We start from the raw sequence: 27,708 nt of genomic DNA on the forward strand, positions 1-27,708 counted from the left end.
TTTCATTAAAAAATTGCATTTATTAAGCAAGTGCAAATACATAAATGTATGTACATTAAATATTTGCAATTAAGCTATTTTTCATTTCCCTCTCACCAAATTAATTTTCCTATACTAAGAATTATGCAAGAATAAAAAAATTACTGATGTATTTACTGATTAGGGCATAATATTAAAAAATATATATATTTCAGAAATCAAACATATCGCATAATAACAGCAGGTAAAACTTGAACAAAAGCAAGAGGCTACAGAGGAGAATTGCTTCAAAAATTTGGGCTAGTTTTTGCAAGTCACTTTTCAAGAAGCATTTGAAGTAAATCCAATAGAGCATTCCATGCAACCAACAATTAATATGCATCAATTTATTAAGAATCAATACAGCCAGTAATCGATCTAAGATTTACTAGGTGGGGGGCATGTTTTCTGAAGCAAAAAAAAAAGTATTTGACAAGCGAGGCCCTTTAGTTTTGGCTGGTGGGATGGGGGAGGGTATGTGCCCTCTGGATCCACTACTGGTACCTTCAAGCAACCCTGCTGAAAATGAAATTCAATTGAGAACTTCCAAAATAATTTTCTTTTCATAACTTTGTTTGTGAGTGAGCTCTACTCACATGGAGAGCTTAAAAAGTATCTTAACAACTTAAACATCTCTCCTTTTAGGAGTAGCAGCCAGCTACAATTGTATTTGAGAGACTATAGTAAGATTGATGTGCAGAATTCTAACTTACAAAATTCCACATTCAATGCCCTGTTGAAAGGTATATCAAGAACAATACACTGACTTTTATACAAAATAAAGTTATAGAAGACTTGGTCCTAGAGAATTTATGAATATCCAGGCACTAAAAACACAGAAAACATAAAATATGATCAAATTTCACTCTGCTTCACATCTGAGTACTTTATGAACAGGAAGCTTGTCTCCTTTCTCCTTTTAACAATTAGAACAGTATATAGACTTTTCAATAAATGTTGAAACTGTTCCAATAGTAACATGGGAAAGGAATGTGAAGTCAACTTGAATCAAAGTGCAAGGGATAAGCTTTAGAAATCTGAATAAGCAACAAGTTTCCTTTCTAAAATATTTATCAAAAAAGTCATTATAGTTGAGAGAAAGTCCAAATATTTCAAAAGTATGATTTTTATGAAAAATAAAGACAGAAGATGGATAGCAGTTGTCATTTTCCCTAAAAACATCTCGTCATTTTCTCCCTACCTGAATGTTTTGAATACAAATGTCAATAGGAGACGGAATATTTTCAACATTTTTCTGTTACACCACAGGTAAATATAGTGGACTTCCAATACTATCAGCAAAAACAAGATCATCTTTTGCTAAATAAACATAGAAAACTTATCCGCTGTTTGATGAATGAAATTGCACACCGACATCATAAAAAGTTCTTTAACAGTCAAATTAGAATTAAAGGGTTCTCACAGGCAACATTTATATGTTGATGATACTAAATTAAGACAAATACTGGTGGACAGAATTAACTACTACATTAATCATTTTCATTAATATCTCCATACACCAACAATACAATGGATTTGTAGGATTAATTTCTACTTTTTTACTTTACTACACCTAACACAAACAAAAATGAAAAGTGAAAGACGAATCTGTATCTTCATATCAAGACCTAGAAAAGTTGCAAATGACAGTAAAGAAGATAAAATCTTCTTACATAAAAATATTCTACATGTATTTTCATTTTTATAACTATTAAATTATAAAAGTATATCTACATATAATTTGAAGATAAAGTTCTGGTGAGCGCTTATAGGTTAGATGTAATATCAGACAGCATTTGTTTTATCCAGCAGTTACCATGGTAACAGTCAGATATCTGTGCTTCTTAGCCAATCAAATCAAGGAAATTTGCCAGATGACAAACATTAACGATACACTCTCCAATAGTTGGAGAATTGGCACTTAATGTATAATAACTATGTTCTCAGCTAGAATGAAAATGTACATATAAATTTTAACAAGAAGCTAGAATGAAAATGTACATATAAATTTCAACAAAGATAAAGTTCATTTGAGCAAAGACAATACAGAAATTACTAAAGATATCAAATTTGCCAACATTGAGCTTTGGGCATGGGAGCCATTCTAAAATTCACTTGTGTAACCCCCCCCCAAAAAAAAAAAAACCCTTACGTGACATGAATATGAAGCACTATGCACAGCTGTGCTCTCAGCAGTCAGTATGATGCTATCTGTGATGCTATCTGTCGCATTGTGGAGTAAGTCAAGATTGATGTGTGATTGTTTGATTTTACTTAACAGGCATAAAAAACTTGAAATATTATTGATCTCTCATAGGTCGTTCTAAAACAATGATCTTGTGACCCACAGCACCACATCAATGCAAGAATTTACACAAAAAATAAACAAGCTGCACAATGCAACAGTTGCCAGCAACTCCCTGATCCAAATACAAAAATAGGGCCCCATCTTACAACGAGTTGCGAGTGATCCAATCAACCACAACTATAGAAAGCCAGCAATGTCAACTTCTAAAATGCATGTTTATTCAAATTATTCTCTAGATATGTATATTCATACATTCGCTTTCTTAACAATTCAGTGTGCTTCTCTTTGTTCACAAAGTACATTGTGGAAATTTTCTGAGGAAAATATTATGACACTGGTGGATTTCCATATAACTGACGTTGATTGGATCAATCATAACTCTTTGTAAAACAGGGCCCACATTACAAACGATTGCATTAAGGATGCTGAGATTCTATATGAAATAAAACATGAATAAAAATATTACATAAATACATATTACAAATAACTACAAAGAAAAATATCTTGTTTACTATGACAAAATAGGAAGACATTTTATGACATTTCAAGCGGTGTCATTAAAGGCTTTACATTTTTCTGATAAGAAATAGTCATTAATAAGGGGGATTTAAAAGAGAAGAACATTTTCTTTCAAGTACAAATCGGGATAGAAAAAACTTGGAAAAAAATGAAAGAAAGTAAATATATAGTACAATGTGTACACCTATTAATAGAATGAACTATTAAGAGAGGCTTTATGAATCATTTTTAATACAATTTCTCATCTGAGGCAAGTATAATTCGGCCATGGCTGGCTAAACTTTGCATAAATTGCTTGTGATGCTGGGAAATTTCATAATATAAAATATTAAGAGATAAATGCCAGTTGTAACGATTTCAAAATAAATTCAGAACCACATAAATTGACCACCCAAGTGTTTGTATGTATGAATGAAAAATATGTGCCAAAGGCTTTTTTGGAAAAAATTGTGTAACTGCTGAGAATTTAGCAAAATTAGCATGGTATTTGAGCCAAACATCTGTCTTTTTCCCCCCAAAAAATAATAGTGCATTGTCCTCACATGTGCTTATCTGTGTTATCGATCTTCATTGTGATTGTTTTTAGCTTAAATTTAGCTTAAATTTCATTATTCCAAAAATTCAGTTTATATAACCGTAACAGAGCTAAATCTAGAACGAAATAGTGACAATAACCCTTGGTCTTACAGACTTTCTCATGAAATCAGTGTTCACTGCAACTTCTTTTATTTACCTTTAAACAGGTACATTTTGTACATTCCCTCCCCATTTGGTATTAATTCATTAACTTCTTGATCAGTGGTTAGTTGCGATCATCATCCATTTTCACATGAACTAAAAAGGCAAAGATGAATCCATGGAACTTGTTCTGCATACAATGTATCAATGTCTCCTTGGCCATGAGAGATGCTAACAGATTCATCTGAAGCCCCGGGTAACAATTGTCCATTGGGATCTGAGATACCTACTTGGAAATCTCAGAGATTCCCAAATTAGTAGTTCTCAACCATCAGCATAGCTGCTTCACATTTACACCTTGTCTTCGATAAGAATACATGGTGCACCATGAATCCTCTATATTGATTCATTCTTCACCAAGGAAACCTTCAGAAGTTAGTTCTCATCTACCTAGTAACGGTCTGATTTAGCTTTGGGATGCAAGTTCAGCTTTTAGAGTAGCGCTGTAGCACCAAGGAAATGGTTGCCACTTTGTATAATAATAATAGGCATAATAGGCATTTATATAGCGCCATCTATCTAGAAATATTCTATTCTGAGGCACGTGTTATTATTATTATTACCACGGCTTTAGCTCGAGCTGCCTTTCAGCGCTCATGCATTCAAGGAATTAATCCTGCCGGTTACCCATTCACCTCACCTGGGTTGAGTGCAGCACAATGTGGATAAATTTCTTGCTGAAGGAAATTACGCCATGGCTGGGATTGGAACCCACGACCCTCTGTTTCAAAGTCAGAAGACTAATCCACTGGGCCACAACGCTCCACAGTAAATGTACTCAATCATCCTTAGACTTGGGCTTGACCTTGTTATTTGATGGGCTATTACTGGTACTCTCTTCCATATCTTCTTCAATCTTGAATTCTTGAGCACAGTTGGCAGGAAACCAACCCCGCACACGTTTCTTGGTGTCTCCATCATCGTCCAGCACCACGTCACCATATAACCAATATCTAGAGAGGAATATCATCAGAGATTCATGTCGCGTTACATTCACAACTGTTTATACACAAACTGATTTAAATATCCTAGACTGTGCCAGACTCACTGAGCCTTTCAATCACTTGTATTGAGCAACCAATAAATTTAATTGTACTACCCATAACATAATTCCTACTTATATATCCCGCATGTCTTTAATAAATAATTCTGTTTATTGTCACAATACTCGCTCAAGTAATAAATTTCATTATCCCAAGGTTTAAACACAAATTCTCCTAAATTCAATAAGGCATTATGGCCCACGCATTTGGAATAATCTCCCCAATAGAATTAAGTACTCAACAACAATTACGTCATTTAAATCTAAGTTGAAAAGAATGTATATAAATGAATATGCAAAATAATTTGTTTCCTTTCTCCTTGCTGAAATCTCATACATTTACTGCCCCACCTTCCCTGTGTGTTTGCTGGTGTTTGTTGATGCTGTGTGTGCATTTTTTTTTCATTCAATATTATTATCATTCAATGTACTGGGAACTACTACTCACAAGTTTTTATAAACTTTTCTGTAGTTTCCAATTTTCTCTGATATTATCTGTCATTCCTGTACATATTGTATCATTTTTAATGCTGACAAAATAAATAAATTGAACTGAACTGAACTTATCAGATTATAAAATTGTAATATATTCCTACTTGGTAACTGTACATTGTATCATTAAGTGCTACATATTTGTTGCATATCATTATCATCATTATTACTATCATCATTTAACATCTGCAAAGCCATACAAAATTCTAAATGGCACAAGTCTTAAGTGATGTGGAGGCATTCAAATCTCAGATCTGAAAAAACTCTAAATGAAATGAAAAAAATGAAGTTTAAAATATTTTAAATAACTGAAACAGGAAATGACAAGGGAAATACTCACTTTTTCCATCTGGAAACCATGACGATATCACCAATTTCTACCGGTATTCTTGGCTCATCTGATAGAGGTACTCTTACCAGGGTACAAAGACCATGAGAAAGTGTACAGATATAACCACTGTAGTCATCTATGACCTCATATTCCACCTGATCAAACAATAAAATATATCAAAATGTCAGAATATATTTGCTACTAAAGTTGGTTGATAATATGTATTTCATCTTTGTAATATAACATTACTTTTTTTACCAATTCTTGTTTGCAAATAGAACATTCTTAAAGTTGCATAAAACCTAATTAGCTTGTTGTACGCAAATCAATTGGAGGCTGAACTGTTTTTCTTTCAAATGTAGTCAATTTTAAATGTATATCCAATCATTGAATGCCACATGCAACATTTGTTTCATCGAACATGAAACATTCAAATTATATAATAGGGTGACATCATATACGATTCAATTCATTGCACTAGGAAAATAAATGCAGAGACAATACACATAGCCATACCTGGCTAAATGCACACTGCTGCTGCAAATGCATGTGCTTGAATCATTGTTAGGCATATGCTTCTCAGGGATTTTACTCGTTGCTTGAAATAATTGTTTCCACATTTTCATGGAATACTGGAGGAAAAAAATGATTTTTCTTCACCGTATTCATATTTTCGCTAACTTCCCAGCTATGGAAGGTACAATTTCTGGCTTTCGGTAAAAATCTTGAAACCAGCAGGATTTGAACCTCTCATCTATTGACTGTTGTTCAGCGACTCAACCACCAGGCCATCACTGGTCCATGACACAGCCACAATGAAATAAGAATACCTCGGTACCTCTGATTTGAAACTTCCCCAGCAAGCCTATAGAAATTCCATTCCAAACTATTGTACAGTGCGTCCCAGAAAAAACGAAACCGAGATTTAGCGATGATTAATCATAACTTAATCACACATAAAATAGACAAATGACCTGCCAATGTAAAGCTTAGAATCTCCTCTTTCATCTGATATTACTAAGATTATTTCTCCTTCACGCATGAGTGAGCAAAAACAATTTGAAGAGGGGATACCAAAAAGTCATTTGGCAGGTTGTATCTGGCTTTCAAAAGGAAAACCACATTTTTTAAAAGTTCAATATCTGCTCTTTAATTTGATACCTCAATTACAGAAAATGGTCAAGAAATAACAAAGTTCTGGTTATTTGAAATAAGGCTTGAATTTCTATGGCACGCCCATAGGGAAACAATTATATATATATTTCACTTGAAAAAAATATGTTTCTCTTCTACTAAACCATTTCACTCAAAGAAATTTATATTTCACTTTTCAAAAAAATATATTTCACTTTTCAAAAAAATATATTTCACTTTTCAAAAAAATATATTTCACTTTTCAAAAAAATATATTTCACTTTTCAAAAAAATATATTTCACTTTTCAAAAAAATATATTTCACTGTTCAAAAAAAATATATTTCACTTTTCAAAAAAAATATATTTCACTTTTCAAAAAAATATATTTCACTTTTCAAAAAAATATATTTCACTTTTCAAAAAAATATATTTCACTGTTCAAAAAAAATATATTTCACTTTTCAAAAAAAATATATTTCACTTTTCAAAAAAATATATTTCACTATTCAAAAAAATATATTTCACTTTTCAAAAAAATATATATTTCACTTTTCAAAAAAATATATTTCACTTTTCAAAAAAATATATTTCACTTTTCAAAAAATAATATATTTCACTTTTCCAAAAAAATATGTTTCACTTTTGAAAAGAATCATTTCACTTGTTACATTTTAATTTTGAGAGAAAACAAATCCTTTCACTTTTGTTGGATAACACATGCGGCTGCCGTATTAGACCGTACGTAAAATTCATCTATCTATCTATCTACCTATACATGATATATCTATCATCCATCTATCTGTCTGTCTATTTATCTATCTATCTCTCGAACTATTTATTTTTCTATCAAACTGTCTAACAATTATCTGTTTAAATATGTCTGTCTATCTATCTATCTGTCTCTTTATCTATCTATCTATCTAATATCTATTTATTTATTTTAATATGTCTATATCTGTTTATTTATCATTCAATCTATCTATCTATCTAATGATTTATCCGGCTGTTTAAATGTCTGTATATCTGTCTTAATTTCTATCTATCTGCCTATTTTTTTTTTCTATCTATCTATCTATCTATCTATCTTAAGTCTATCTGTTCAAAATATGTATGTCTATCTGTATGTCTACCTTTTATCTTTCAATCTAATATCTATTGATCTGTGCAAAGAATCATGTCTGTTTATTTGTCTGTTTATCTATTTAATATCTATCTATTAAATCTGTTTAAAATGTTATTCTATCTGTCTATCTATCAATAAATATATCAATCTATTTTATCTCTATCTATATATCTATCCATCTGTTTATCTATCTGCGTATGTATCTATCTGTCTCTGAATCTATGTGTATATCAAATATAATATCATAATCACCGTTTTCATCATCATCATATTTGCCATCAATCATCAGCATCATCCTCCTCATCGTATTTTTTATCGTCAATCAATATCTATCTAATGTCTATCTGTCTATCTATCTAATACCTATATTTATCTGTTTATATCTATCTATATATATTAATCCCTTTTATTAATATATATCTATCTTCTATTGATCTATCCACCTATCATTTATCTCTCCATCCATCGATCTATCTATCTATTTATCTATCTTTTTTATATGTATCTGTTAAAATATGTATGTCTATCTGTCTGTCTATTTATCTTTCATACTTATATCCACTAATTTGTATAAATAATTATGTCTGTTTATCTACGACCGACCACCTAATTCGTTCGCACGACGAATTAAAATCTAGTTTCTTTTTCACTTGTTACATTTTAAATCTGAGAGAAAACAAATCCTTTCACTTTTGTTGGATAACACATACGACGGCGGCTGCCGTATTAGACTGTACGTAAAATTCATTCCTCACGTAAAAATCCATTCCTCTCGCGACGTAAAACATTTCACTCTTGTTGCAAATTCATTTCACTCAATTGCAAAAAATACGTTCCTCTTTTTTCTCGGCCTGTAGGCGGCGCACACCATTGTTGGTGGGACGAGGACAATGCACCACGAGGTGGGCCCATAAACACAAATCGTAAAGTTTGAATTTATCGCTGATTATCCACAATAGCCAGTGCAATCAGCTGATGCATTCGGCCCTACGATCAATCACACTAACCTTAGCACGGTCTGGCTATACGTTATGTAGGCATGAATACTTTATACATACACTATCTACGGAGCTGAATGGTCAAGGTTGAAATTTCCCTTTTCTCCCTTCCGTCTGTTTTTTTACTTCATTGACATACGATGATCGTAATGATTGATGAAATGAAGCTTACAAAAAGCTACATTTCACTGGTCAACTCGCTTGTACCTGCACTGCAAAACCAAATTCTCTCCATTTTGTATGAGACATGAATGGGGGGTCACCATCCTTAGAACAGACATAAAAAGTGAGTATACGGGACTTGAAGTTGGGTGATGACATCATCGCTTTCGGTGGACATTCTCGGCTAACGTCACACATCTCTAATTACGCGTTATATCTCATGGCTAACACCAACATTTTCGGGTTGAGCGATGACGTCATCACCCAACTTCAGTCCCGTATACTCACTTTTTATGTCTGTTCTAAAGATGGTGAACACCCCCCCCCCCTTCATGTCTCAGACAAAATGGAGAGAATTTGGTTTTGCGGTGCAGGTACAAGTGGGTTGACCAGTGAAATGTAGCTTTTTGTAAGCTTCATTTCATCAATCATTACGACTATCGTATGTCAATGAAGTAAAAGACAGACAGAATGGAGAAAAGGGAAATTTCAACACTTATACCTTGACCATTCAGCTCCGTAGATAGTGTATGTATAAAGCATTCATGCCTAATGCCTACAAAGGTTAGCGATTGATCATAGGGCCAAATGCAACAGCTGATTGCACTGGCTATTGTGTTTGTATTTGTGTTTATGGGTCCACCTCGTGGTGCATTCTCGTGCACGTGGGAAAGTGATGCAATTGGGTTCGCTGGTATTCCCATATACTAGTTATTTTGTGTATTGCAACCGCATTCATGATTTCTCCCCTCAGCACAGCGAAAATTGGCCATCTCTGTGCGCGCCGCCTACAGGCCGAGAAAAAAGAGGAACGTATTTTTCTGCAATTGAGTGAAATGAATTTTGCAACAGGAGTGAAATGTTTTTCGTAGCGAGAGGAATGGATTTTTACGTGAGGAATGAAATTTACGTACGGTCTAATCATAGAGCAGCCGTATGTGTTATCCACCAAAAGTGAAATGATTTGTTTTTCTCTCAGATTTAAAATGTAACAAGTAAAACTAGGTGGTCTCTCGTAGATAAATAAACAGACATAACTATTTAAACAAATGAGTGGATATAAATATGAAAGATAAATAGACAGACATACATATTTAAACAGATACATATAAGAAAGATAGATAATAGATACTAGATAGATGGATGGAGAGATAAATGATAGGTGGATATATTAATAGACAGATAGATAGATAGATAGATATAAACAGATGAATAGGTATTAGATAGATAGACAGATGGACATTAGTTAGATATTGATTGACGATAAAAAATATGATGATGAGGAGGATGATGCTGCTAATGATTGATGGCAAATATGATGATGATGATAACGGTGATTATGATATTATATTTGATATACACATAGATTCAGAGACAGCTAGATACATAGGTATACATACAAAGATAGACAGATAGATAGATAGATAGATAGATAGTGGAGCGTTGTGGCCCAGTGGATTAGTCTTCGGACTTTGAAACAGAGGGTCGTGGGTTCGAATCCCAGCCATGGCGTAATTTCCTTCGGCAAGAAACTGATCCACAATGTGCTGCACTCAACCCAGGTGAGGAAAATGGGTACCGGTAGGAAGTAATTCCTTAAAAAGCTGTGTGCCCTATGAACGCTTAGCTTAGCCGGGTAATATAGGAGCGCCTTGAGCACCTAACAAGGTGGATATGTGCGCAATATAAATACCCTATATTATTATTATTATAGATGGATAGATATATAGATAGAGAGAAAATAGATCGATATATTTATTCACAGATAGACATATTGATTAACATATTAAACAGATTTAATAGATAAATATTAAATAGATAAACAGACAAATAAACAGACATAATTATTTAAACAGATCAATAGATATTATATTAAAAAACAGATAGACATACATATTTTGAACAGATAGACATAAGATAGATAGATAGATAGATAGATAACGATAAATAGGCAGATAGATAGAAAGACAGATATACAGACATTTAAACAGCCGGATAAATCATTAGATAGATAAATAGATAAAGAGACAGACAGGTAGATAGATTTTTAGATATATAGATAGACAGACATATTTAAACAGATAATTGTTAGACAGATAGATAGAAAAATAAGTAGTTCGAGAGATAGATAAATAAATAGACAGATAGATGGATAGATAGAAAGATAGACATATTTAAACAGATAGATGTATATTAGGCAGAGAGATAGATAAATAAACAGATAGATGGATAGATAGATAGAAAGATAGACATATTTAAACAGATAGATATATATTAGGCAGAGAGATAGATAGATAGATATATCATGTAGGTAGATAGATAGATAGATGAATTTTACATTTTTATTTTTTTGAAAAAATGAAACATATTTTTTGAAAAGTGAAATATATTTTTTTTGAAAAGTGAAATATATTTTTTTGAAAAGTGAAATATATTTTTCTGAAAAGTGAAATATATTTTTTTGGAAAAATGAAACATATCTTTTTTAAAAGTGAAATATATTTTTTTTGAAAAGTGAAATATATTTTTTTGAAAAGTGAAATATATTTTTTTGAAAAGTGAAATATATTTTTTTGAAAAGTGAAATATATTTTTTTGAAAAGTGAAATATATTTTTTTGAAAAGTGAAATATATTTTTTTGAAAAGTGAAATATATTTTTTTGAAAAGTGAAATATATTTTTTTGAAAAGTGAAATATATTTTTTGGGAAAAGTGAAATATTTTTTTTTTTTGTAAGTGAAATATATTTTTTTATAAAGTGGAATACATTTTTAAAAGTGAAATATACATTTCTTTGAGTGAAATGGTTTAGTGGAAGAGAAACATATTTTTTTCAAGTGAAATATATATTTAATTGATTCCCTATGAGCGTGCCATAAATTTCAATAATTTCATAAAATGAAGAGGTTTTACAGGCTTTTAGAGGTTTTACAGTTCAAACTCACTCAACACTCCGTTTTGTTTACGATCAGCCATGCATTAAAGTGATTGGTTAACATTGGTTTGACTTTTAAAAAATCTGAGCTAGAAGGTCACACTTGTCACCTGTGTCTGTGATATGTTACAAAAATGAAGCCCAGAAAAAATTGTGTTTGAAAATAATTATTTAGTGCTTCAAAAATTGAAATATAAAGTGACAGAAAACACCATCTTAATTTCATCCCATACACTTATGTGTACTATTTAGGCGTCTATAAGACGCCTATTTACAAAATCGGGGTTTGCCTTGTAGTTTTAGCTTTTCATTCTCAATAATGGTTGCTTTCAGGGTTTATTAGTTCTAATACATGCACTTGTACACATGTTTCATCTTGGTTTGAGAATTTTTTAAATCGGCTGCTCACAAAGTTAAACAATACCTTTAAGTCTTTTGTTAACCATGCGATAGCTTCTGTGGGAAACCGGTGAAAACAGTTTATTTAATGAAATTATGAAAATTCAAGCCTTATTTCAAATAACCAGAACTTTGTTATTTCTTGACCATTTTCTGTGTATAACACAAACAAGGATTACTCCTATTCAGTCAACAAAGATTTCAAATTTGGTGAAAGAGAAAGGCTCTATTCTACCTCATGCAAAGTCTTGTACCATCATAATAATGCATATTTACTATATGCATACTACCAAGCTCTGCTTCTTTGTCTTTTGAAATAAACAAATTCTGGTAAACATTAACAAAATTACAAGACAAAGTCATCGCCATACTGTACTCACCAAACGATGCTTCTTCTCAGCCTTTTGTGCCAATTGTTCTCGCTGCAAAGAAACAAGAACATCAATACTAAGCTTCACAGCAATAGAAAAGAGTCATGAGTTATGCGAAACAATATCTCCCAACCTTAAAGGTCAAGTCCACCCCAGGAAAATGCTGACTTGAATAAATATAGAAAATTCAAACTTGCATAATGCTGAAAATTTCATCAAAATCGGATGTTGAATAAGAAAGTTTTGACATTTTAAAGTTTCGCTTATTTTTGACAAAACAGTGATATACACAACAAGGTGAGTCTGTCGATGATGTCAATCACTCACTATTTCGTTTGTTTTTTATTGTTTGAATTATACAATATTTCATTTTCTATAGATTTGACAATAAGGACCAACTTGACTGAACCATATAGTATTAAACAAAGCTAATTCCACATGTTCAGGGAGGAATTAATCGTTGTATCACTTGACAATGAGGAGAAAATTAGAATATTTCATATTTCCTATAATAAAATACAAAAGAAATAGTGAGTGGATGACGTCATCAGTCTCCTCATTTGCATACAGACCAGGATGTGCATATAACTGTTTTTTTAAATTAAGCGAAACTTTAAAATGTCATAACTTTCTTATTTAACATCCGATTTTGATGAAATTTTCAGTGTTATGCTTGTTGATTTTTTCTCTTTTTATTCAAATCAACTTTTTGTTGAGGTGGACTTGTCCTTTAAAGATAATTTTCTTATTCATCTAACTTCTAAGTTTCCTATGCAATGTTTTGCACATTCACAAGCAGTAACACTATATCAATATTAATTTACTTGGGCAAGTGCCTTGACATCTAAGCAAGTTCTGGCTGCAATTACTTGTGAAAATTTTGATCAAAATCTTAATTTTATCTTTTAGTCCTCCAATATCCAGACAGGAATCCAGCTTCACATCTTTCCCTTTAAATCCTCTAAAATCTCTCTTTAAAAAAAAAACAATTTGTGGTCTGGAAAGCCACTATAAAGTCCTGGACATGACTCTTTTTAAATCTCAAATACAGTTCGGCCAAACATCAAAGAAAGCATGAAGAAGAGCAAAATGACTGTTAAACACAAAGGCCTGTATGCTGGACTCTGGTTTAAATTAAACCCTTGTTGAAAGTTGTGGTTTAACTATGGAGAGCCTATTGGGGCACAAATCCCTAAGATTACACATCCAATTTATTAACTCATATGACGCCCAAATTGTCTGGGAATGATAACTGAAGTATTTTGAAATATTTTTCTTCACTATGAAAGCAAAAGGAATTAAAATAGTAAACATAAGAAATATACAATATAAACAGAATGTTTGGCTCCCCATAATTTTAGCAGAGTTAGACCGTGGTCTAAGTTAAACCCGACTACAGGATAAGGGCCATTGGCAACAAATTTCAAACATTGCTTTTCCTTGATTACTCACTGTTAATGTATATTGATCACACCCCTCCATGACAGACCAAGTAAACCCATCTCCCTTTGGAACACCACGTAATGTAAATACTTCCATCAAGTTTTTCTTCCAGCCAAGATGATATGGATAGACAAAGTTTTTTCCAAAACGCCTGTGTCTTGAGTTTGCCTAATGAATGATGTAAAGACAAGGACGAGAAACACATTTGACAACATAGGGTGGTATTCTGGTAGTTATGTTTGGTTAATAATAGACCACACTTTTATGAAGTGCCACTTGTCAACTCATTCACCAATCAAAAATTATTCTTATCCTGCTGTAAAAAAATGTCAAAAATTAACAGAGTTGTGAAATAGGAAGAATAAGTGAATACAAAATTATAATGAATTTTGATGAATTAATTGATACATCATAAATGCCAAATATATAGAAGAAATATGACGCCTAGCATTCCATAGAAGTGTAGTTTAAAAGGTTACACGGGCCTAATTACAACTGGCAGGCAAAAGATATTCATTCGAGCCAACCCATTCTCAATTTTTAAATTTTGATATTGCTGATTGACAAAAATGAATAAATATGACTGACAATCTAACACTGATTCTAGGGAGGGTACCTACTGAAATTTCTTCCTCCACACTGGAAAGATATATCACTACTATGGAACTATTTTTTTACTGGCGGAAGAATTAGGGCCATTTTACTCTCTCTTGTGACGAATTTGATCCCGTCAGGTGTAGTCTTCATAAATGCCATTTTATTTTTAAAATGAGCCAGTCAAGGTACCCTTTTCTGGTCAGATATGGAATGTCAGACATATATCCTATCCAATGGTAGTAAACATTCAACCCTCAAATTTCCTCCTTATTTTTATGATTTTTTTTTTAAGTGCCCCTTTAACACATGAGTCTATGGGAAATTAATTCTAGTTTGGACCAGGGCTGAACCTAGTTTTAATTAGCAGAATATAACCCACAGAATTAAGTTTGACTAGCGATGGATGAAAGGACGTGGAGAAACATATTTAGCAAGATATGACTGATTTCTTGAGCATGAAATGAAAATATGAAAACTTTGCCCATTTCTAAATAGAATTTGCATGGTTAAGAAATCAAAGTAGAGGATCAATGCAAATGATTCATATATATACTTAAAATGTATTTGCCTGGTCTCATGAGCTTCGCTCAGATCACGAAGAATTGATAAACTGAAAGATTTAACCCTAATTGAAATGCTAAAATAAGTTGTAACCACGGCAACACAGTTTTTCAACACAATAAAACTTTTGGGTAGAACATTTTCACCAAAGGATTATGGGAGTGCCAAATTTCATGAACATTGCTGAACAAAGAAAAAAAAAGGACATTTTGATGTGAAATATTTGTAGAATTAGCGTTTGGAATGACCAGCGACCCTAAACCTAAGGTCAGCTGCATTGACATTATCTCAGACGCAGTTGCCCACAGAAGCACACACAAGTCTGATTCGCACGCAGAAAAGTTTTGAACATGCTCAAAACTTTGTTGCGGGCAATCACCCGCAACTCACCCACAAAGCTTGCACGGAACGATGTGACAGAGCATTTGTAAGGAAGTACCCATGAACTAACCTTTGTTTTTATCCAAGACTCAATGCCTGTCTCATTTTTAAGAATAGATTTCATCTGCAAAGGAGAATAATAATATCAAACATGAGCATCTAAGGCCAATCTCTTAAAATGAATTTCAATGGACAGCAATGAAATGATAATCCTGTAAATACAAAATGTAACAATACAATGCATAAACAACTAAACAAAAACCATGATCACCCCCAAACTATCAAACAGTGTTCACTTCAACTTAGTACATTGCCTCTCTCATTAAAAAAAAAATTCTCAGAGCAAGAAAATGCCATATGAAACGATATCAAGAGGGGTTGTTTTTGTACACATTAAATCCAATTAAAAGAATAAAATATCAACCATTTTAAAGAAAATGTGACATATTGTTTTGAAATAGGGATAATTCACAATATGTTAGTAATGCATCACATTACCTGAATAAAGAATAATACTCCAACTGCTACACAAACCCCAAGGGCAAAACCAACAGCTAAGATGGCACATATAAGATGTACAAAACCAAATGTAAGATAAGGTGAATTTTGAAGAGATTCCATCGTGTATCGTCTACGAGGATACTGTGCAAAAGAAAAATCAAAGATTACTTTAAATTCATATTTAAATCACATTTATATGTCTTACTAGAAATGAGAAATTATCCCACACCCCTACGGCCCCCCCCCCAAAAAAAAATACCGGTACACTTGATTTTTATCATGAATGAGCATGAAATTGTTTTTTAAATCAACGGCATATAATCTTCAGCTTTTGTTGGGAATTAATATTTTGCTGATCCCAAAATTGTGAAAAGGAATAGAAATGACTGTAATACAGTTACAACAGTGGAGCCAGCCAACTCTGAAAGACATTACTGGATGATAATTAACTGATCCCGAAATTGTGAAAAAAAAACGAAAATCAAGTGTAATAAAGTAACATCAGAGGAAGCAAGTTAACTCGTTATTACAGCGAATAACAGTTTTAACCTCTGCCTTTGCATATTTTTTGTCATAGAGAGTGAGATAGTGTCTTTACCATATATGAGAATGTTTGAAATATATGGTGCATTACATAATGTCTATTTATAATCAAAACCCTTAGAAATATGATATATCAATTATCAGTGGAGCGTTGTGGCCCAGTGGATTAGTCTCCGGACTTCGAAACAGAGGGTCGTGGGTTCGAATCCCAGCCATGGCGTAATTTCCTTCGGCAGGAAATTTATCCACATTGTGCAGCACTCGACCCAGGTGAGGTGAATGGGTTCCTTGAACACTTTAGCGCTATTAAAGCGACTTTACATTGACAAATCATGGGGAAATCAAGGCTAATAAAAAAAAACAGAGAAGGGATTCAAGTCTTTCACTCGGCTGCATGCCTGGGGTGTTACGTAATAGACGCCATCGTGTCTGGGAGGTCTAATCTTAGGAGAGCAATATTTAGTAGACTAACCAACTAGAAGTAAACTGCATGTTTTCACTTTGAAACATGTAACTCCACAGAGGTTATTTATTTTGCTTTAACAATCAAGAGACCTGCTATGAGTCTAGGAATTGGGATTGTTGGAAGCTAGAACTGCAACGACCCGAAGTAAATAACCATCGGTCAAATTCGTGTGCTGTCCGAATTTTATCGCATTAGTCCGACGGGCGCTCATGATGGACGGATTATATTATGCAAGTCAATTGGCCTTTTGCAAATGTCGTATTGATTCAATTTCCCCATGATTTGTCAGTTGCCAGGCCCTTTAATATGGCAGCTCAGCTACAGCCGGGGTAATAATATGATACCAAGTATCAAAGTGCAGTTGAGTATATGCACTAACTGCGCTATATAAATGGACATATTATTATTATTTTTATATCTGTTATTAAATTTACTATCAAAGTTGATGAGAATATTGCTTTCAGCTCTTGAAAAAGCTACAAAAGATATATAAACACGATGGAATGTCAGATTGCTATTCTTCAAAAATCATATACAAATTAGACAAATTATCCTTTCACTGGTCTAATGTGTCAATACAGACTACTTTTTCACCACAACACACTACCTACCAGTACCATCTGAAAGACTTGTATATAGAGAGTATACATGCACACTATAGCTCCATGACCACAACCAAGTACTGCAAAAATGAGGAAGTTTGTAAAGTGGGCGTGGTTGAAGTGACCACAGCAAGTGTTGATCCACGGACAGTGATGGTCCATCTTCATAACACATCTGTTTGAAGAAAAAATGAAAAATGAAAGATAGAGTTATTAATGAGAGCAAAATGAAAAGTGATAAACAGGATTTTCAGAGATAACTATGCATTTACTAATTGGCAGCTTTAATAATAGTCAGCTTTTATACAGTGTTTATCACACAATTCAACATACATGTATCTCTATGTGCTTCAGAACATACAGAAAATGACAAGATTTACTGAGTTCACTTTGTTGAATTGAGCTACATTTTGAATAAGTAAGTTTTAAGAGCTGTTTGAAATTTGTACAATGTATCAAATGTTTTAAGGGAATTCGGACGGTTGTTCCATTGAACTATTGTAGGTTTTATAAGACAGGGAATATGTCATCATGCTTCTTTGTACGAGTGACAAGTCACAAATTTTGGAGAGTTTGCGTTAATTTGGTGTAATAGGCGATATCTAATGACAATTTCATGGTAAGTTCAGTAACCTTAAATGCGCTTAAAATTTAACAGGCAAATTTTTTTTTTTACTGCCTAAATCCGCAACATTGGATAAGCTTTAACATTGCAATGAATGGAGATTTTCCATGGCTCCTTTTTTAGTTTCCAGGGCTTTTTTAACATTTCGGGAGGGGGGGGGGGGGATCGCCCCCATATAAATTTCTTCCCTGAGACATCATCACAAGGAATTAATATCCACACTACCGAAGCACCCTGGAAGTCGCTTGTGTCGCTCACCTTTTACAATACCTGCAATGGTGAGCCCTGGGTGCCTTGAAACCTTCACAAAACTGACAATATTGAAGGAATTTCTCTTCCTCTTTCTTCTCCTGAAACGAAAAATATGGATACGATAAACTGATGTAACTACAGATTCATTTAGGTAATCAGTCAAATAGTTTTCTCAAAATTAATGCTCATAACTTCTGTTTGTTTATGGTAACTCCTGTAAGAATTTGACAGGACAGCATTTTGCTGGTAAACGTAAAGCTGGTATATAACCAATTATCTAGGAAACATTTTACGTCTACCGGGTAGGTTAATCAGTCATAATGGCTGACCTTAAGTTATAGATGACAGATATTACTCTCAGGCCTTTTTATCAAAGTGGAGACGATGGCAGAGTGGGGATTCGAACCCACAAGTCACAACCTCGCGATTATGAGTCCAATGCTCTAACCACTGGACCACATATTTTGGTATATATCCAATTTTTCTCAGATTTTCTATTGATCTTATTGATCTTAGATTTGTTTTTCACACTAACATTTCCCAAGTGTTTCATTCCCCCATTAAATGTGAAAATGAAGAGAAGGTATGATCCTTTGGCCCATAAGAGATATAAGATGGTTTTCCGTACGTACTGGTTTCCATCCTTTGGGGACAAAGCCGGGTCCAAGGAACATTGCATAGAAGTAGTGATAGAAGATAGTGATGCACCAGATGACCAGCATCGCACAGTGAATCACACTCAGAGGGTCTTCTTTCAACGGAGGCCACACAGCCAGCGCACAGATAACGGCATTGGTTGTGATGTAGATCATGAGGAATATTGCAATGAACGGGCCCCAGTGGCACAGCTGCCTCAGGGGGCGTAGAGGTCCGAAGCACATGATGAATGGCGTCTGCCAGATCCGAGTATGCCTACATTAATAGATGGAGAGAAAAAAATAGATCTAAATACAATGAATATTTGATCACAATCTCTAAAGAAATTTCCGATATTTGGACACTTTACAGTTCCAAATTCAACAGTCAACACAAAAAAAACAAATCCAAAAGTGAAAACTGAAAAGTGATGAAAACCAAATAAATAGACCTAGCCAGGTCCTAGCTCTAGTCTAGGTCTAAGGCCATAAAAATGCAGAATCTGCACTATATTTCAAAAGCATGCAGATGTTTAGCCATGATTTATTACATGTTAAAGAATCAGAAAATCAATTTCAAACATAATCAAGGTAGGCCAATGTAGCCTGGAGGCTTCTGGGGAGTATAAGTCATCTACTATACGTAGGCTTATTCCCGCATGAAGCCTGGGCCTGGGGATCATTCCTCTCTGTAGAGGCTAGGATTTCCCACGGTTACAGTAGATCTAAATCACAGATTGTATAAATCGTTTTGAGCCCAAACTAACGTAAAATGGGCCAAAACAATATTTCCCCCCGAATTTGATATTTTTGATTAATTTTTTTCTCAATAAATAGTATGAAATTTAAAGAAATTTAAGAGCACGATAGTTCACTTACCCAGTCTGTTATGGTCGCCACCTTGAAGTCTTTGTTATTGATACCTAGATACCACATGCGTGTATAGCCGCCAACTTAGATTTAAAAAATACTTGCATTGGCCAAAAATATTATACATCGTCAAATACTTGCATCGGTCGATAAATATAAAAAACCAATGTTTATGATATTTATCGACCGATGCAAGTATTTGACGATGTATAATATTTTCGGCCAATGCAAGTATTTTTAAAATCTAAGTTGGCGGCTATACACGCGTGTGGTATCTAGGTATCGATAACAAAGACTTCAAGATGGCGACCATAACAGACTGGGTAAGTGAACTCTCGTGCTCTTAAATTTCTTTAAATTTCATACTATTTATTGAGAAAAAAATTAATCAAAAATATCAAATTCGGTGGGAAATATTGTTTTGGCCCATTTACATTAGTTTGGGCTCAAAACGATTTATACAATCTGTGATTTAGATCTACTGTAACCCACTCTAGGCGACACCCCAATACTTACCCGTGTTAATAAACTGGGACTCCACTCACGCACATTTGGGCCGCCCTAGCTTGGAACTAAGCATCAATATCAATTTAAAACATATATCTACAAGTTATGTATAACCTATTTACTACTTTGATAATGTTTAATCGGTACTCACCAGTTCTTTTGATGTATTTTCTCAAGAATTCCCACGGATTTGTCCCAAATCTTGCGACAAACCACGTCGCGGTAGACAGCTGTACATTCTTTTTTATTTATAAATAGAGCGCCCCTTACGATAGTTGTTAACAACGCGGCCAAATCGTTAGGTTTTTTGCACTGTGTCCAAGGCGTTTTTATTTTGTTTGATTTTTTATTTTTTAATAAATATTTTGTTAAATAGCGATTTTTACGTCAAATATTAAATTTATATCACAAAATATTTTTAATTGTAGAGATATATATAATATCATGCAATTATTTATTCTATATATATTTATAATAAAATTTATAATTGTTGCGGTCTTAAAAAAAGGATAGTCGATAGATCAGGTGATGACTACACGTATCACGTGATCTAAAAATCAGCTTCATACCGCTTTGATCGCACTTGACGGTGACCGGACTGACTGCCAAGAAAAGATCGAAAAAGGACTCAAATGTAAGTTTCCCTTTATTTTATTAAATTTTAAGTAGAAATAAGATGATATTTAATGGGCAATCTTTTAATAAATGATAAACAAACGAGGAAAAAAAATTGTATTTAGGGAGTAATATCATACTTGGGTGCAGGAAACAGTAACGGTTCTACTTCTAACCTGTTTTTAACGCATTGTCGCCTAGTATGAGGTCCATACATGCTGTATGGACCTCATTGGTACTAGGAGTGCTGTAACCGTGGGAAATCCTAGCCTCTACACTACAGAGAGGAATGATCCCCAGGCCCAGGCTTCATGCGGGAGTAAGCCTACGTATAGTAGATGACTTTTACTCCCCAGAAGCCTCCAGGCTAGGCCATAGACAGCTGGCAGCCGTCTGTTTCGAGTTTTTTTTAAACATTTTTTTATTTTTTAAATTTCTCCTCATACACAGACGGCTCGCTATCGTGCAGCCACCATTAGGGGACTTACAATGCAAAATCCCCCCCGTCGGGGCTCTTCAATTTTTGTCTTTAATGAAAAAAACTTTTGAAAATTAATGCGACCGAAATGCAAATTAGTATTCCCTCTTGGCATTAATTGCCAAAAAACGGGGAAAATCAAGTTAAATGGAACAAAAACAGTGACTTACCTCGGCTGTTGCGCAACTTCACTGCCCTGTTTTATCCGAACTTAATACACATAAACATATGGCCATTGACTCTTGAGTCCCCTGTACAGATCGCGCTATAACTTCGGTCTCTGTATTTGGTGAGTGAAGCCAACGGAGTTCAGCTGAACGACCAACATAACAGAGACCGAAGCTTTTGGTCTAGCTAGGCCAATGCTAATCGGCCTAGCGGCTTCATTTTCAATTCAACTTTGCACACCACACCCACACATTTTTCAGTATATGGGACAATGAGAAGTGTTTTCTATCACGTCCATTATTTTCAGTCTCAGAAAATCTCCCGAATCGTTTAATCGTAATCAAATAATACTTCCGAAATTCATTTTCCTAGTAGGACCCTAGTACATTAATTGAAAACGATAGTTTTCCACCTGAAAAAGTAAAACATAAACACAGATTTTACCTCTCTTTTTTTGCCAAAAATCAGGGGCCCGTTTCTCAACACATGGACAAGTTAGTCATATCTTTATCCACCAAGCACGGAGTTAGTTCCAATCTTACTAAACCTGTTTCTCGAAAGGCTTCCTAACTAGAATACATTGATATCGATACTATCGGTAAAAAGAGCAGACGAGACGTAGCCTAAGACCCCTGTTACACATACGTTTGCAAGTGGACTGAGGCCGGCCCCGGAGGCGGCTCGACGTATGTGTAACATCAACTTTTTTTGAAAAGCCGGACTGAGGCCGGACTGAGGCCAGGTGGACTCAGTCCACCTCTGGATGTGGTTTGAGGCCGGCCCGAGTCCGGACTCAGTCCCGCAATCGGTAGGTGTAACACCAAAGTGGACTCGGCGCCGGCTTATAAGCGGAAGTGACGCGACCTGTCATCATCAACAATGCATCGGCCGGGCGCGCTTTTGCCATTTGGACCAGGCATGCAGTATATATTATAGGTAAGCCTCGCCCCGAGCGTAAAATTACATTGTTTTTCATCATTTATTGCTTTAAATTTTAATTTCCTCATATCCAGCAGCCTGCACTAAGACACGACATATTCTGTACTGGTGGGCTAAAAGTTTAAACCGTTTATTCCTGGTATTTTCTCCGAACAGAACTGATGAGTGATGGTGACTTGTAATTCAGTCCCATCCCTATATTTCTGTGGGTTTGGGAATTATGATTTTCGATCGTCTGATCATTTCCTGTTTATTTCGATGTTTTTAAATACATCGCTACTGTGATTGCACCATCTGAAGAATGATCATTATTTTTTTGTTGGCGATGATAATTTATCAATACTAATAGACAGACTAAAAACAATAGCCTGGACAGGAGTGCCATACATCATGAGCCGTCATAATTTTTCTCATATGATTATGAAATTATGACTCATCATCATCAGACTCGGAGTCAGACTGTCAGAGTTAATACATCATCTTATGCCTCAAACAAAGTCATCATGATCATGAGGCATGAACTTGATGAAGTATTTAACTTTGATTTTGAAGGCATGGCCAGGGGCAGGCCAGGCCATGAGACATGAAACTAGACAATTGCCATTAATTATTTCAAATGCCAATAATCCACTCAGTCGGAGTCGCACATAGTCAGAAATTGGACATGAAATATGTCGCTAGACATTGAAACAAATGAGTAGGGTCTAGATCTACATATAAAATAGTGTCTGCCTGTAAAATCCCCACAAAAAAGAAGTAGACTAAAATAAGTAGATTCTAGCGGTGAGTGCATAAAACAATGTTAATACAGATTACAGTACAATAATATACACAACTCTAACTTCGAAGTCCTATCCCTAACCAACCAAAGTCATCAGGAGGCCGCGTACTCTAGGATGGACGCCGGGGTCTGCGAACCCTAACCCTAGCTGTAACAGACTCTGCGTACCTTACTATTATAGTATTAACTGTCTCTATAATTAACACTCTAGGCCTACCATCTCTAAATGATCATTAAACCGTCTCTAAAATTATCACTAGAAGCAAATTGTATTAAAAATTGTATACATTAACAGATTAACACGTGATATGATAACAAAAGAAACTTGTAAATAAAGTATGAATAAGTTCTTCTTCCACCGGTATTCAGAGATCAGCGGCTGGCCACGTGTTAGTTGCCGAGCTGTAGGAGTTTATCTTGATGGACTTGATAGATTTTTAGAATATTATTTCCCATATTTTGTATACTATATGGATTTCTAGATAGTTATTTTAGAAAGTGATTTCCCATATTTTGTATACTTTATTTATATTAGTTATGTCATTCTAAGTCATACCCATATTTTTCAATTGTTTTATTCAATTTTAGTGATGGGTACATATGGAACTTTAGCGGAATAATTTGTCCATCGATCATCAAATGTTACATAGCAGGGGGAGAAGGGCCTTCATATATCTAGGTGGTCGATCAATCTGAATCATTAAATTTGAATTTTTGATGATATTCATGTCAACTGTCCCCTGACAAGAGAAGTTGTTGACAAGATCAAAAATCCTAAAAGGTGATTAATAGATGTTACACATAATTTTATATAATAATTTTACCACATCGTAATCTTTGTGGTTACCATTATTAATTTGTATTTGTATTTGTTCTCTCATTTTAGATCAAAATGGCACCAACAGGGAGAGGGAGTCTGTGGGAAGATGTGGAGACGCTGTGCCTCCTGAATATTTGGCGGGAGAAAAACATTCAAGAACAGATGGATGGCACAGTAAGGAACAAAACGGTATTTCGTAAGATATGCCAATTGATGAAAGAAAGGGGGTTCGAAAGGGCAGAGGACCAAATCAAGCGGAAAATTAAACAACTAAGAGCGTCCTTCCGAAAGACGGAGGACAATAACAATCGATCAGGCAGGGGGAGAATTACATGTAAATTCTATAGCGAACTGCAGGAGATCTTTGGGGGCAGACCAGAGACTGCACCAGTTGCCATTCTGGCGTCGCAACCAGAGGAGGAGGATCAATCTGAGTCGCTAGACTCGGTGGACTCTGATTCACTGCCGAGAGAGGAGGAGGAGGATGGAGCCGAAGAAGATAGAAGTATAACGGATGATGAACTGGAGGAAAATGATGTGGAAGCACCAACAGAATTGGGTAAAGGATTCCTCTTCCTTTTTTCATTTGTAATCACATATACATGTTTATTTGTATATACATGTGTAATTATAAAGACTAATCCTTTTTGGCTCTTACCCTCTCAGTGTGAGCATTTAAAATAAACATTATTGGTATCATTATATTGTCTTGATGTATCATTTTATACTGAGTAATATGAAAGGAACTGATTTGAATTTAATAAAATAAAAATGTATTGAAAGTTAGCCTTTGTTTTAAAATGTTTTTACTTCAGTGACACATAACAACATAAAAATTAGTTCCCCTTCATTTTATGCATAAAAATGAAATGTTTATTATTGTAGTCACTTATTGTAATCGCTTTTCTATCCCTCATTTTCTTTAGTTGGCAATTTTCCACCGGAGGATCTAGAGGGACCTTCAACATCATCTGCTAATGGACGTAAGGCAACTGGTAATATAAACAGATTGTTTCCATACATTTGCTTATTTATAGTTCATATGATATTTGAATTCGATTCAGCAAATTTTCAAGAAAAGGGGCCTTTTACATCCCGTTGATGTTGCTTTCATGCAGTATGATTTTTTTTTGCAACTCAAGGTTTTCTCACTTGATTTGTTGTATTAGCTATTAGAAGTGTGATATTGCATGCCTTATGTCAAATACAGAAAAGTATGTGTGTAACAAGTTGAAAGAAATAAAATGATTGTATACCTTTCTTACCGCTATCACATTTGATTGATTTTTTTTTATTTACGATGTATTTTATACTACCTACTTCATAACAGGGGAAAAGCGGAAGAAATCAAAGCTGCAGGAGTCCTTCGGACTGATAGCCAAGGAGATAAAGACACTGGAGGAGGACAGTACAAATGCCTTCAATGCTAGGGAGGATCGGTTCATGCAGCGCCAAATGGAGTGGGAGCGTGAGCTCCTAATGAAGGCACAGCGTACTGAAGAAAAAAAACTAGAGGAGAAGGAGAGGAGGAGAAGAGAAGAGAGGGAGCATAGAGAGCAAGAAAAAGAACGTGATAGACAGCATCAACTCCAAATGCTTCAGGCCTTAATGGCTGGTATGCGGCAGTCGTCAACTTCAATGTGGCAGCAACAGGGAAACAACTCCCAGTCCGGTCCAGAGCGGTCTCCAAATTCCTGGCCCTACAATCACGATTACACTCCACTGTAATTGTTACAAACATAATGCATTCTTCAAGTGGAGGAGTGTGTGTGTTTGGAATTCCCACGGTGGTAAACATGTATTTGTCATATGAGATGACACTTTTCAGGATTTTTGTTCATCACAATTTCTTTCCTCAGTACTTGTTGCTGCATATCATTCACCTGTACTCTTGCCATGCTGAAACCCTTGTTTTTACTTAGCCATCCATCTCAGTGCTGCCAGAATCATTGCCAAGGGCAAGGGAATTTACATGTAAATTGTAGATGTTAGTACTTTTTGTTCTTAGCACTTATAGATTTTTATAAACATATAACTTTGTTTTTATGTAGTTCTTTTTTACATCAAGTAACCATTTACTTGCTATTGGAACTTTTGTACATCTGTATATAAACATTCATTTTTATTTTTTCTTCTATTCTATGCATAACTTTTGAATGGACTATGTTTTATTGTTGTTCTTAAATAAGATCTATATCAACCGCTGCCAACCCTCATTTTGTACCAATTTGATATTGCCAAAGAAAGTTGAGTCACAACTTGAAAGTGTAAAGTATTATATCTTTTTACTGCTCATTTTTGTCAGTACCTGTTATCTTGCAATTACTGTACATGTATAAAACAGGTTATATACATATGCATTCACACAAAGTTACAAAGTCTATTTGCTATTTAAGCACACATTTCTACATGTGAACTTTTGTACATCTACAGTATATATAAACATTCCATTTTTATTTTGTCTTCTATTATATACATACCTTTTCGAATGACTGTTTTATTGTTCTTAAATAAGATCTATATCAAATGCTGCCAGCCCTCATTTTGTACCAATTTGATATTGCCAAAGAAAGTTGAGTCACAACTTGAAAGTGTAAAGTATTATATTTTTTAACTGCTCTTTTTGTTAGTACTTGTTATCTTGCAATTTCTGTACATGTATAAAACAGGTATATGCATTCACACAAAGTTACAAAGTCTGTTTGCTATTTAAGCACACATTTCTACATGTGAACTTTTGTACATATACAGTATATATATATAAACATTCCATTTTTATTTTGATCTTCTATTATATACATACCTTTCAAATGACTATGTTTTATTGTTCTTAAATAAGATCTATATCAAACGCTGCCAACCCTCATTTTGTACCAATGTGATATTGCCAAAGAAAGTTGAGTCACAACTTGAAAGTGTAAAGTATTATATTTTTTAACTGTTTGTTTTTGTCAGTACTTGTTATCTTGCAATTACATGTATAAGATGGGTTATATACATATGCATTCACACAAAGTTTCAAAGTCTATTTGCTATTTTATCACACATGTCTACATTTTTGTTTGTCATCATTGCATTTGCAGTACTTTTCAAAAACTTTTCCCCCCTTTTCTTTGTATTTATTAAGAAAGAAACTGTATATTGGCAATAAAACGTTACCAAAGTCTGCCTTTCGATAGTGCCAACTAATTTAAACTCAGGACATAATTGTGGTATATTTTATAACTTTTCAGTTACTATGTAAAGAAAATTGCACTTTGTGAATGCATTATGCAAATATTGCACTTTTATGTTTTACTTTTTATGTACGTGTTCATTATTCTCTGAATAATAAATAATTTGTTTGGTATA

The 27,708-nt window shown here is 34.2% G+C and overlaps 2 protein-coding genes across 3 annotated transcripts; one reads left to right on the forward strand and one right to left on the reverse strand.

Moving 5' to 3' along the window:
• On the reverse strand, nucleotides 1-22,584 carry LOC129282176 (palmitoyltransferase ZDHHC6-like). Its single transcript, XM_064113560.1, has 10 exons — nucleotides 22,262-22,584; nucleotides 19,177-19,456; nucleotides 18,551-18,642; nucleotides 17,677-17,842; nucleotides 16,054-16,197; nucleotides 15,626-15,679; nucleotides 14,026-14,184; nucleotides 12,583-12,624; nucleotides 5,458-5,603; nucleotides 1-4,536 (listed from the first exon to the last, which is right to left on the reverse strand). Exons 2-10 carry the CDS (start codon nucleotides 19,423-19,425, stop codon nucleotides 4,362-4,364), a joined length of 1,227 nt encoding a protein of 408 aa, XP_063969630.1. The 5' UTR covers nucleotides 19,426-19,456; nucleotides 22,262-22,584; the 3' UTR covers nucleotides 1-4,361.
• On the forward strand, nucleotides 21,934-27,708 carry LOC135157557 (trichohyalin-like). Of its 2 annotated transcripts, XM_064113561.1 has the most exons (5): nucleotides 21,934-21,997; nucleotides 22,440-22,753; nucleotides 24,424-24,916; nucleotides 25,284-25,352; nucleotides 25,688-27,708. In XM_064113561.1, exons 3-5 carry the CDS (start codon nucleotides 24,430-24,432, stop codon nucleotides 26,083-26,085), a joined length of 954 nt encoding a protein of 317 aa, XP_063969631.1. In that variant the 5' UTR covers nucleotides 21,934-21,997; nucleotides 22,440-22,753; nucleotides 24,424-24,429; the 3' UTR covers nucleotides 26,086-27,708. The 2 variants fall into 2 exon arrangements, with proteins under 2 accessions (XP_063969631.1, XP_063969632.1); XM_064113562.1 differs by lacking the exon at nucleotides 21,934-21,997 and having other exon boundaries at nucleotides 22,478-24,916.

Source organism: Lytechinus pictus, chromosome 18 (genome assembly GCF_037042905.1).
Source record: "Lytechinus pictus isolate F3 Inbred chromosome 18, Lp3.0, whole genome shotgun sequence".
In the NCBI taxonomy this organism is placed as follows: Eukaryota; Metazoa; Echinodermata; class Echinoidea; order Temnopleuroida; family Toxopneustidae; genus Lytechinus; species Lytechinus pictus.

Coding starts and splice junctions, on each gene's coding strand:
- LOC135157557 (XM_064113561.1), top strand. CDS start 24,430: ATGGCACCAACAGGGAGAGGGAGTCTGTGGGAAGATGTGGAGACGCTG. Junction 24,917..25,283: donor GGAAGCACCAACAGAATTGG/GTAAAGGATTCC, acceptor CATTTTCTTTAG/TTGGCAATTTTCCACCGGAG. Junction 25,353..25,687: donor TAATGGACGTAAGGCAACTG/GTAATATAAACA, acceptor ACTTCATAACAG/GGGAAAAGCGGAAGAAATCA.
- LOC129282176 (XM_064113560.1), bottom strand. CDS start 19,425: ATGTGCTTCGGACCTCTACGCCCCCTGAGGCAGCTGTGCCACTGGGGC. Junction 18,643..19,176: donor TCCCCAAAGGATGGAAACCA/GTACGTACGGAA, acceptor TTTTCGTTTCAG/GAGAAGAAAGAGGAAGAGAA. Junction 16,198..17,676: donor AAGTCTTTCAGATGGTACTG/GTAGGTAGTGTG, acceptor TCTTTTGCACAG/TATCCTCGTAGACGATACAC.